Source organism: Trachypithecus francoisi, unplaced genomic scaffold (assembly GCF_009764315.1).
Source record: "Trachypithecus francoisi isolate TF-2019V2 unplaced genomic scaffold, Tfra_2.0 Lachesis_group16, whole genome shotgun sequence".
In the NCBI taxonomy this organism is placed as follows: domain Eukaryota; kingdom Metazoa; phylum Chordata; class Mammalia; order Primates; family Cercopithecidae; genus Trachypithecus; species Trachypithecus francoisi.
Window position 1 is genome coordinate 1225247 of NW_022681461.1, and position 12677 is coordinate 1237923.

The 12677-nt window shown below is 38.3% G+C and overlaps 1 protein-coding gene and 1 pseudogene across 9 annotated transcripts in view; both read left to right on the forward strand.

Annotated features, from left to right (window-relative positions):
- The window catches only part of ERCC6L2 (ERCC excision repair 6 like 2), a 136478-nt gene that overhangs the window by 32986 nt on the left and 90815 nt on the right, over positions 1 to 12677 (forward strand). For all 9 annotated transcript variants that reach the window (XM_033236637.1, XM_033236640.1, XM_033236645.1 and 6 more), the window contains 2 exons: positions 8045 to 8206; positions 8602 to 8809. In XM_033236637.1, the coding sequence (XP_033092528.1) occupies positions 8045 to 8206; positions 8602 to 8809 (370 nt within the window). The remainder of the gene's footprint in view (positions 1 to 8044; positions 8207 to 8601; positions 8810 to 12677) is intronic.
- Positions 9386 to 11555, forward strand: LOC117099288 (annotated as a pseudogene).

Sequence of the window (12677 nt, forward strand, 5' to 3'; positions counted from 1 at the left end):
TCTTGAAATTCGAGCTTCCAGGATTGTGAGGAAATGAATTTTGGTTGTTTTAAGCCATCTAGTGTGTGGTATTTTATTTTGGTAGCCCTGGCAAACCAGTGCAAGGCTTGTATAGTAGTCTGGTCACAGGACCATGGTAGTGAGGTCTGAACTCCTCATAGTTGTTCCAGCAACGGGCTGGGCCTTGCTAAAATCATTAATTTCCATCTGCTTGGAGCCGAGATTTCTCTCTACAGGGATACAATTTTTATCTTTTAGGTGAAGATGAAAGCGTGGCGTTAGAAACAGTTATCTAATAAGTCTTTAAAATGTTTAGACATTATAGTTATACTCAATTTGAACTACTGCTAACAAAGGAGTTAATGATATTCCCCCAAAGTCAACCAAAGTTTAGAAAACTAGGTAATTTTTTTAAGGTAATACTTCCACATCAGCGTTAAAATGATTTAGCATAGGATAAAAAGAACAGCTGATACTTGTCTCAAATATTATAAGCACAAAATAAAGAGTAAAAACATTACTCATTAGCTATGTGGCTTTGGGTAAATCGGCTCATCTGGAAAATGACAGAGGATGAATTAAATCAGTCTTTGTGAAAACTAGCCCCTCAAGCCCAGCTGGAGAGTTGTATTAAAATCAACTTTAATGAGAGTTAATTTGTATAGAATAATTATGCCATTTCAGGTATACAGTTTGATGAATCTTGACCAGGGATTGGTAAACTTTTTCTGTAAAGGGCCAGATAGTAAATATTTTAGGCTTTTGGGCCACATATAGTCTCAGTTGCATATTCTTTTTTATTTTTATGACCCTTTAAAATGTAAAAACTACTCTTAGCTTGCTGACCATACAGAAGTGCCCACAGGCCGAATTTGGCCATGGGTAGTAGTATACTGACTCCTAGTTTTGACAAAGGAGTGCAACCACTATCCCAAACAAGGTAAAAACTATTTTTATCATCCCAGAACTTTTCTCTTACCTCTTTACAGTGGCTTTTCCTCAACCCTCACCTTGGGCAACTGCTGATTTTAATTTCTGCCACTATAGATGAGTTTAAGCTGTTATGGAGCATGTCAATGGTATTACACAGAAAGCACCCTTTTGTGTGTGTTGCGTCTTTTGTTCAGCATGTTTGAGATTCATTGGTGTTGTGGAGTGGGTCAGTGACTGTTCTTTCTTCATGTTGCATTGTATTCCATTTTATCAATATGCACATTTTGTTGCCCATCCATTTGAGGATGGATTTTTGGGTTTTTCCACTTTTGGATTATTATAGATAAAACTTTAAGGGATATTTGTGTTTAAGGCTTTTTTGGACATATGTTTTCATTTCTCTTAGAGTAGAATTTCTGTATTATATGGTTTACTGTAGGTTTAGCTTTAGAAGAAACTGCCAAACCATTTTCCACAGTGGTTTTACTCCAGCTAGCAATGTGTGAGAGCTCAGTTGTTTCGTATTCTCAGCAACATTTGGTATTGTCAGTCTTTACCTTTTAGTTATTTTAGTAGGTGCGTAGTAGTATCTTCTAGTGTAATTTGCATTTTTCTGATCCATGTACACTTGGAAAACAATGTTTGTTCTACAGTTATTAGGTGTAGTGTTTATAAATATCAATAAGACTAGATTGGTTAAGATGTTGTTCAAGTGCTTTCTATCTTTGCTGATTTCCTTTTTGGTTGGCTTACAGTATCTGAGAGAGGAGAGTTGAAGTCTTCAATTATAATTGTAGATATGTTTATTTCTCCTTTCACTTCTGTCACCATTTAATTTAGTATTTTGAAGCTCTTTTATGAGGTGTACATGCATTTATGATTTTTTTTGTGATGAATTGATCCTTTTATCTTTAAAAAATACCTATTTATTTCTAATAATATCTCTTATCTTGATGTTTTATCTGATATGAGCATAGCCATATTGTGGTACATTTCAGTAGTTTGTTCCGTTTTATTGCCGATGGTGCTATTATATAGCTATCCCATATTTTGTCCATTCTCCAGTTGATGGACATTTGAATTGTTTCCAGATTTTGACTGTATGAATAATGCTGCTGTCTTATGCTGAGTCTTATGCTTACTGCATGTAAATGGCTTTTCATGTTTTTATTGCAGTATATCTGTTCTTAATATTTGGAGTGAGTCTCTTATAGTTCAGTCTTGCTTTTTCATCCATTTGGATAATCTTTGCCTTTTATTTGGATATTTAGACCCTTCACTTTGAATATAATTATTGGTAAAATTGAACTTAGAGCTACCATTTTTGTCAGGTCTGGGATTTAATTTTATAAATCAAACTTGTAAGCTAATGAATTAGCCTGTTACTATTTCATGGATCCTGACAGAAGACTAATCTGAGGCATGGAGAGGTTAAATCATTTTTCTAGGCCTTGACAACTAAGTCAGTGGCAGACATGAGGATTGAACGTTGACCATCTAACGCCAGACCTCAGGTTTGGTTTGATTTTGTTTTTGAGACAGAGTCTTGCTCTGTTGCCCAGGCTGGAGTGCAGTAGTGCTATCACCGCTCACTGTAGCCTCATCTCCCACCTCAGCCTTCCAAGTAACTAGGACTACAGGCATGCGCCACCATGCCTGGAAAATGTTTTTATTTTTTGTAGAGACAGAGTCTCCCTGTGTTGCCCAGGTTGATCTCAAACTTTTGGACTCAAGCAGTCCTCCCACCTCGGCCTCCCAAAGTGCTGGGATTGTAGGTGGGAGCCACCATGCCTGGCCAGACCTTAGGTTTTTAACCAATATACTGTACCACCCCAAAAGATGTTTTGCAATTCAATAAATGTAATAAATTCATCTATCATAGCATCAGTTATATTTTAATTATTTCTTACCTGTCTGTCCCCTTAGACTGTAATGTAAGCTCTTTGGTGTAGATTTTTATCTTTAAATTCTGTATCTTGGTACTTTTAGCACATAAGAGTTGCCAAATAAATGATTGTTAGGTGACTGTTTTTTCTGATTATTATAAGTATTGTTATAAATATTAAATAAGAATTCTGAAGTAGAATTATGTAACTATAAATCATATATTTATAAGATTAGAGGAATGTTTATGATTTTTGTTATATTTATTTAGTTGTATTTTTTTGTTCAACTGTCTCTTTTGTGTTTGGCAAATATTTAAAATAATTAATATTTTACCTGAGCAAATATTAAGTTGTTTTTGTGAGGATAGTGCTCTGTCCTTTTATCACGCATACCCCATGGAGGGGATGAACGTGCTATGTAACATGAGTGAGCTATAGTATTTTTCTTATTGTTGTTATTTTTTTTACTTCATTTCAGTTTTTATTAGAGTTAAGTATGTATATGATTTAAAGAGCCAAATATGATAAAAAGCTTCTAGGGAAACCTGCAGTTCACTGTTCCCCAGTTACCTTTACCTCAGCTCTTACTGATCTTCATCGTCTTTACTTCCTTCGTGCTGAAGAACGTGTTTATGCTGCAGCTTTTCCATTTTCCTTTAGTTTTCAGCATCATCTGTTGATTTCTTCTTAAGGAAAATTAGGATTTTTGCCCTTCTCTTGCCCGCTTTCGGATGACCTGGCCCATCTCCTTTGTGCAGTGGGAGGATTCTTTTTTTTTTTTTTTTGAGGTGGAGTCTCGCTCTGTCGCCCGGACTGGAGTGCAGTGGCCAGAGCTCCGCCTCCCGGGTTCCCGCCATTCTCCTGCCTCAGCCTCCCGAGTAGCTGGGACTACAGGCGCCCGCCACCTCGCCCGGCTAGTTTTTTGTATTTTTAGTAGAGACGGGGTTTCACCATGTTAGCCAGGATGGTCTCGATCTCCGGACCTCGTGATCCGCCCATCTCGGCCTCCCAAAGTGCTGGGATTACAGGCTTGAGCCACCGCGCCTGGCCAGTGGGAGGATTCTTAAACAGACTGTTGAGCATTTACATGACTCCAATTTCCAGAGGCATCTGGGGCCACCAATTCTTAACTTTTCAAGAATGTGTAAATAATATTAGATTGCTTCTTGGCTTTTTCCACTATTGGCATAGGACACTGTAGTCTCTGCTTTTGTAAGCCATCTTGTCCATGTTCTTTTCAGCTTCTAGAATTTTTGCTATTTTCTCCTCTCTTCTTGAGGCTTCTAGCTTTTTTCAGCTTTATATTAAGAAAATGATGAAAGCTATAGAAAAGTTAAAATAACAGTACACGAACATCCATCCATATTCTCACTATCTAGATTCGGCAGTTGTGTGTGTGTGTGTGTGTGTGCAAATGTTGGCAGAATATAAGTTTATGTAAATGTGTGTGTGTCTGTGTCTGTGTCTTTGTGTATGGTGGTGGTAATGAGTCATTTCAGCAAGTTACATAAAACATGACATCCTTATCCTGAAGTATTTTAGCGTGGATTTCCTAAAACTAGTGATACTTGCTGTCATACCACGTTATCATTGTCACACACGAGAATATTAATAGCAATTAAAATTTCCTCAGTCATTCTCAAAACATCTTTAATATCTAATGCTTATAAAGCAGGATTCAATAAAGGTTCAAATGACAAGTTTGGTTAAGTCTATTTATTCTCTAATCTCTATCATTTTTCCAATTTGTAGTTTTTAATTATATGGCTTTTTGAGGGGACCAGGCCAGTTGTTTTAGGATATCTCACATATTACATTTGTCTGATTACTTTCTCAACATATATTCATCTGTCATCTATATCTTAATAAAGTGGTTTTGGCCCAAAGGCTTAAATAGATTCAGATTAAACATTTTTGGCAAGAATGCTTCATAAGTGATGCTGTGTGGACTTCATATTGCATCACTTCAGAAAGTATTAATGCCAAGTTGTTGACTGTCAGTGATGCCAAGTGTGTCGCACAGGTTAAGGAGGCTACCATCATCAGATCTCTCCATTGTCAAGATACGTTTCTCGCTTTATAATGATCAGATAATCTGTGGAGTGATACTTTGCCACCATTTAAATATTCTGGTATCCCTCAATCCTTTTACTTAGTAGTATCAGCACACACAAATTATTCTTGTCTGAATCAGTTACTTTATTAGGTTTGGCAAAATAATATTTTTCTAATTTTATTATTTCTTTTCTACACATTAATGGTATTCTCATGTAAAGGAAAGCTTTCTCCATTAATTAGGAATTAACCACAATTTTGACTTTAAAAAAGCAAGATGAATGTTTGATTCTTTTGCTTTAATGACCAATTTTTGGAGTAAGAAGTTAGCATAATGGTCATCTATACTGGTGGCAAAGTTTCTCACTCCCTTCACTCGCTTTCTCTCCCTCCCTCCCTCCTCCCTCCCTCCCTCCCTCCCTTCCTTCCTTCCTTCCTCTTTTCTCTTTCTCTTTTTCTTTTTCCTTCCTTCCTTCTTCCTTCCTTCCTTCCTTCCTCCTTTCTTTCTCTCTCTTCTTTCTTTCCTTTTTCTTTCCCTCCTTTCTTTCTTTCTCTTTCTTTTCTTTTCTTTTCTCTCTTTTCTTTCGCTTGCCTGCCTGCCTGCCTGCTGCCTGCCTGCCTGCCTTCCTTCCTTCCTCCTTTCTTTTCTTTTCTCTCTTTCTTTCTTTCTCTTTTTCTTTTTCCTTCCTTCCTTCCTCCTTCCTTCCTTCCTTCCTCTTTTCTCTTTCTCTTTTCTTTCGCTTGCCTGCCTGCTTGCCTGCCTGCTGCCTGCCTGCCTGCCTGCCTTCCTTCCTTCTTCCTTTCTTTCTCTCTCTCTTTCTTCTTTCCTTTTTCTTTCCTCCTTTCTTTTCTTTTCTTTTCTTTTCTCTCTTTTCTTTCGCTCGCCTTCCTTCCTTCCGTCTGTCCTCCCTCCCTCCCTCCCTCCCTCCCTCCCTCCCTCCCTCCCTCCTCCCTTCCTCCCTTCCTCCCTTCCTTCCTTCCTTCCTTCCACTGTGGACCCGGATTGGGTGGATTATTGAAGTATACTTGACATAAAATGTACTCTTGTAAGTTAGAATGATGTTTAGTAAATTTTAACAGTTGTGCTATGACCACGATCTAGTTTTCGAACGTTTCCATCACCTCAGAAAGGTATTTGTCTATGGTCAGTCCCTGCTCCCATCTCCAGTGTCTGGCAGCTACTGATCTGCTTTCTCTTTCTATAGGTTTTGCCTTAACTGGACATTTCATATAAATGGAGCCATTCAATATAAAGTCTTTGGTGTCTGGCCTCTTTCACTTAACATAATGTTTTTGAGGTTCATCCATATTGTGGTACATTCCAGTAGTTGTTCCTTTTTGTTGCTAAATGGTACTATTATACAGCTATCCTATATTTTGTCCATTCACAAGCTGATGGACATTTAACTGTTTCCAGTTTATGGCTCTACAGATTTGCGGCTGTGAACATTCACATGCAAGTCTTTGCACCTAAGTTTTCATTTTTCTTGGGTAGATACCTAGGAATGGAATTGTGAGGTCTTATGCTAAGTATATGTTTACCTTTTTAAGAAACTGCCAACTGTTTTTTCAACAGTCGCTATGCTTTCCCAAAAGCAGTGTATGAGGATTCTAGTTTCTCCACATCCTTAGCAACACCTGATACTGTTAATCATTTTTATCATAGCCATTCTAGCGGGTGCGTTGTGGTATTTCATGTTTTAATCTGCAGTTCTCTAATAACTAACGATGTTGAGAATTTTTTAATGTGCTTATTTGCCATCTGTATATCTTCAGATAGACATTTGGTGTCTATTAGAATCTTTTGCTCATGTTTTAATTGGGTTGTTTAAAATTTTGTTGAGTTATAATAATTTTTTTTTTGAGACAGAGTCTTGCTGTGTCACCAGGCTGGAGTGCAGTGGCACAATCTCGGCTCGCTGCAACCTCCAACTCCCTAGTTCAAGCGATTCTCCTGCCTCAGCCTTCCAAGTAGCTGAGATTACAGGCACATGCCACCACACCCAGCTAATTTTTGTATTTTTGGTAGAGACGGGGTTTCACCATGTTGGCCAGGATGGTCTCGATCTTCTGACTTCATAATCCACCTGCCTCGGCCTCCCAAAGTGCTGGGATTATAGGCATGAGCCACTGTGCCTGGCCGAGTTGTAATAATTCTTTATATATTCTGTATACAAGTCCTTCATCAGATTATGATTTGCAAATATTTTTGCCAAGTCTGTAGCATGTCTTTTTATTTTCTTAATGGTGTCATTGGAAGAGCAAAAGTTTTTAACTTTGATGAAGTCCAACTTACCATTCTATTTTTAATTCACTATAAGTTTTGTGTCATATCTAAGAAATATGTGCCTTATCCAGAGTCACAAATATTTTTTTCCCATTTTTAAAAAAGTTTTAGTTCATATTTAGGTCTGTGATCTATTTTTAGTTAATTTTCATGTGTGGTGTGAAGTGTCTAAATTCATTTTTTTTCATAGAACTCCTGGATTTTTGTTTATTCAATATTTTATTTTCAATTGTAGTCAATATTCTTAACAATGCTCAAATATTCCAATTAGGCTGGCGTCTCTGTTCTTTGGCTGGAGTCTCTGTATGTTCGCGATTGTCTTTGGATGCGTCTGTGCTTTTCGGCTGTTCAGTGTATCCCCCAACATATGCCTGAAATCAACTGTCTCCATTTTTCCGCAAGACTCTCGTTCCTTTTAGTGAAGAGACCACTATGGGTGCTCATTGCTACTGGGGTAACAATAAATTCTAACCTTTCTTCGTGGACAGGGCTATGTAATACAGCTTTTTAAAATCATGAGTTTATATTGATATTTTTCATTCAGAAAAACGTTGCAATAAAACATTGCAAGTTTTATTTGTTTTTCTGGTTTGCAACTTTAAAAAATTCCTTTATTGTTATTTCAGTGATGTTTAAATGAAATTTTTCTTTCTACCATCATTAAAGAATGTCTGTACCTTTTCTGGTCTGCGCATTTTATTTTTGTGGACTGCCCAAGGCTGTGACCATTTAACTAAGTGGGTAAGAATCCAATGGAGTCATCAAAGAGTACAACGGAAAAAATAATTCCAAAACTTCGATAGAGAAAGCTACTTTCTAAAAATGCCATGGACTAAGAAAGGAAGTTTTCTCAACCTCACCTTTCTTTTTTCTTACTTTATAGTTTGGAATGGTCAGCTGTCATTGTGGATGAAGCTCATAGAATCAAGAATCCGAAAGCTAGAATAACAGAAGTTATGAAAGCTTTGAAATGTAATGTCCGCATTGGCCTCACTGGAACCATTCTTCAGAACAACATGAAGGAACTGTGGTGTGTTATGGACTGGTGAGGGAAAACACTTTTTAAAAAATTGTTTAATAGTTCTTCAGCTGAATACTGTCTTGTTGGCTAATCATTAGTTTCCAAACAAAACAGTCATTTTTCTGTTTTTAGATGTGTTTGATCCCAGATGTGTTATACAGAGTAGAGAGTCCCATGAAAACCTATCTTTATATGTATATTACTCTTGGTCCCTGAAGTGAATATACATGTTAACTGCCAGTTTCATCCTCATAGTTATAACCTGAAACTATCGTAAAGAAAGAACATTCTGTTTTCTTGGCTTTTGTTTTTGTTACCATTGATAATCAAGTAATGTGGTATGTCTCTTAGATGCAAGAAGTTAGTGTTTTCTTTTTAGATAATAAAGCCCTTACATTTTTCTTATTCTCTTTATAAAGGGCTGTGCCAGGCCTTTTAGGGACCAGGACCTGCTTCAAGAAGCAGTTTTCTGACCCAGTAGAACATGGTCAGAGACACACGGCAACAAAGAGAGAACTAGCCACTGGCCGAAAGGCCATGCAAAGACTTGCCAGAAAGATGTCTGGCTGGTTTCTCAGGCGCACCAAGGCTCTTATCAAGGATCAGTTGCCTAAGAAGGAAGACCGGGTAAGAACCGCATTTGTGAATATTTGTGTGTATTATTAATTTGTGGTCATATTTTTTTTTTTTTACTTTTTAAGAAAAAGTCTGTCTCCTGTGGTATTTTGTAAATACAGTTTTTTGCCTTTTATTCTGTATGGAAAAAAATTGTTAGGTGCAGAATTTCAGAAACCATTGATTGAGCTCAGTTGTTTTCCTTACTGACTTTATTAACCTGTTAGTTAGCAGGTTTATTATTAGTATACATTAAACTCATTTCTCATCAAAACTTTTTTTTTTTTTTGATAGAGAGTCTGGCTCTATCACCCAGGCTGGAGTGCAGTGGCATGATCTCGGCTCACTGCAACCTCCCCCTCCCGAGTTCAAGCGATTCTCCAGCCTCAGCCTCCCAAGTAACTGGGATTACAGACGTGCACCACCACACCTGGCTAATTTTTTTGTATTTTTAGTAGAGACAGGGTTTCATCATGTTGTCTAGGCTGGTTTTGAACTCCTGACCTCAGGTGATTCACCTGCCTTGGTCTCCCAAAGTCCTGGGATTACAGGAGGGAGCCACTGTGTCTGGCCTCATCAAAACTTTTGATGCAGTTTTTCCCCAGTAAAGAAGGAAGAGCTTCTCTCTCCAATGTGTTTTCTGTTCACACTTTGTCCTTCCTATACTGTGTAGTGTCCACCACACAGTGTATTCTTTGGTACCTTAATTCTAGCAGTAGAACCAAAGTGGTTAAGAACTTTGTAAAAAATACATAGATTTGTTTCTTGTAGAATGCTATTTGCAGTTACACAACTAACCTAATTTTTAGAATTTGTAGGAAAACTACATTGTTAAATTGTTAAGAAAATATGAGGAGTGGACTTCAAGAGGATTTTTTTAAAATGTTGTAGTCTTCTTATATAGTTCTTAATCTTGTGTTTCTTCTAGCTTGGGCAATGAAGTAAAGGTTCTATAAATTACTATGGAACTAAACCTAATTAATGTTATCCCAAATAAGGGCAGTCCTATGAAATGCCCTCTAATTTTAGTATATCCTCTTGATTGTTTCTTTAAAAAAACAGATTTGAAAGGAAAATATGGCCAGGCGCGGTGGCTCAAGCCTGTAATCCCAGCACTTTGGGAGGCCGAGACGGGTGGATCACGAGGTCAGGAGATCGAGACCATCCTGGCTATCACGGTGAAACCTCGTCTCTACTAAAAAATACAAAAAACTAGCCGGGCGAGGTGGCGGGCGCCTGTAGTCCCAGCTACTCGGGAGGCTGAGGCAGGAGAATGGCAGGAACCCGGAAGATGGAGCTTGCAGTGAGCTGAGATCCGGCCACTGCACTCCAGCCTGGGTGACAGAGCGAGACTCCATCTCAAAAAAAAGAAAGAAAAATATGATATTGATATGCAAGTCGGGGAAATAGATACATCTGACTTTTGATATTTATCTAAAGCAAATATTGTTATTAAATTGAGATACTTCATGAACTCTCACTTTTAAAAATGTTTTATGCAACTTCGTATATGTGATTTAGCTCTCCATCTAGTAGGAACAATACAAAAGTGTAAGAAGAGAGTTATGCATAGAGATTTAGAGCTTGGACTCTGAAATCGAATACTATGTGATTACGGTCTTTGTGACTTGGAGTTTCTCTGCTTCGCGTTTTGTGACTTGGAGCAATTTGTGAGGCCCTGGGATCTGGGCTTCTTCCTCTGTTAAATGGTAGTGATGATAATAGTGCCTGCCCCATGTGGTCGCTCTGAAGTGCATGACACATAAGAAATATTGAGTAATTGGTACTATGTTTAATAATAATAAATAGTCCAAGATACCTTCGTGCTTCCGTCGTTGACCACCATCTTCTATATTCTCTTTTTTTCTTATATGTACCTTTGTATTTAAGGTTGGGGTCAAGGTGTACTAAATATTTTACATAAACATTTTTTTTAAATCTAGCATTGGGAGGGGGCAAGCCGGATGTGTGCTGCCATGCGTCCTTCTTCAGTCTGGTCTGAGTCTTTAAAAAATGAAAGATAAAAATAGCTTCCAAAAGAGTTCTGGTCATCCTGGCTAAAGGAGCAGAGGAAATGGAGACAGTCAGCCCTGGAGACATGATGAGACAAGCTGAGATTAAGGTCACCATTGCAGGTCTGGCTGGAAAAGACTCAGTACAGTGTAGCCATGATGTTGTTATTTGTCCTGATGTCAGTCTTGAAGATACAAAAAAGAGGGACCAAATGACATGATATTTCTAACAGGACGTCATCTGAGTGCAGTTTATTTGAGTCTGCTGCCTTGAGAGAGATACTGAAGGAATAAGAAATGAGAAGGGCCTCATAGCTACCATCTGTGCAGGTCCTGCAGGTCTGTTGGCTCATGAAATAGGTTTTGGAAGTAAAGTTACAACATACCTACTTGCTAAAGACAAAATGATGAATGGAAGTCATTACAGCTACTCTGAGAATCGTGTGGAAAAGGACGGCCTGAGTTTTACAAGTCGGGGCGCTTAGGACTGCCTTCGTGTCTACTCTTGGGATTGTTGAGGCCTAAGAGCCAAAGAGGTGGTGGCTCAAGTGAAGGCTCCACTTGTTCTTAAAGACTAGAGCAGAAAAATGTGACCATCAGTTAGAGAAATAAGCCGTTCTCATTGTGTTTTTTTAAAAACAGAAAAATGGTAGGTTAATATGCTCAGAAGCCATCGTCATTCCTGCTTTTGTGAAGTATAATTGTGAAGTAACAACTACATAGAGATTTCTTAACCTACAAATTGTATCTTTTTTTTTTTTTAAGACAGAGTCTCACTCTGTCACCCAGGCTGGAGTGCAGTGGCATGATATTGGCTCACTGCAAGCTCCACCTCCCTGGGTTCAAGTGATTATTCTGCCTCAGCCTCCCAAGTAGCTGGGACTACAGGTGTGCACCACCATGCCCGGTTAATTTTTGTATTTGTAGTAGAGACAGGGTTTCACCATGTTGACCAGGCTGGTCTTGAACTCCTGACCTCATGATCTGCCCGCCTCCCAAAGTGCTTGGGTTACAGGTGTGAGCCACAACGACCGGCCTGTGTCTATATTTCTGAGCCTGTTTACAGAATAAACAGGGCATTTCAAAAAAAAAAAACAACTAGCATTGTTTTGTATAGACATTACTGTATTTGCTTGTATGCACCTTTGCCTATTTATTACCAGTAATCTGTTGTAGTGATATAAGCATATAAATATTTGCAAATATTTATATATTTATATTTTACAAATATAAAAAATGCTTTGTCCCTGAAGTCAGGAAGTGCCTTGCCAGTAAAGGACTAGCTTTTAAAGTTCTGTTGATATTGGGTAATCCTTGTGGCCACCCAGAACCCCATGAGTTCAACACCAAAGGCGTCAAAGTGGTCCACTTGCCCCCAAACACAACATGTCTAATTCAGCTTCTAGATGACAGGGTCGTAAGGACCTTCAAGGCTCATTACACCTGGTCCTCTATGGAAAGGATTGTCAGTGCTATGGAGGAGAATCCTGATAGAACATCATGAGTGTCTGGAAGGATTACACCATTTGAAGATACCATCGTTTTATAGAAAAAGCCGTGAAAGCCATCATTCCTGGAATAGTAAATTCCTGCTGGAGAAAACTGTATCCAGATGTTGTGCATGACCTAACAGGATTTACGACAGAGCCAATCAAATAAATCATGAGAGGCAAAAAAGGTGAAGGATTTCAAGTGACGGATCTTGGAGAAATTCAAGAGCTAATTGAAAGAAATTCAGGATACCACACCAGAGGAATTAATTGAAGATGACTTGATGCAAATACATGCTTTCAAACTGGTGCCAGACGATGAGGAAGATGACGTAGAAGAAGCAGTGCCAGAAAACAGACTGACACTAAATACTCTGG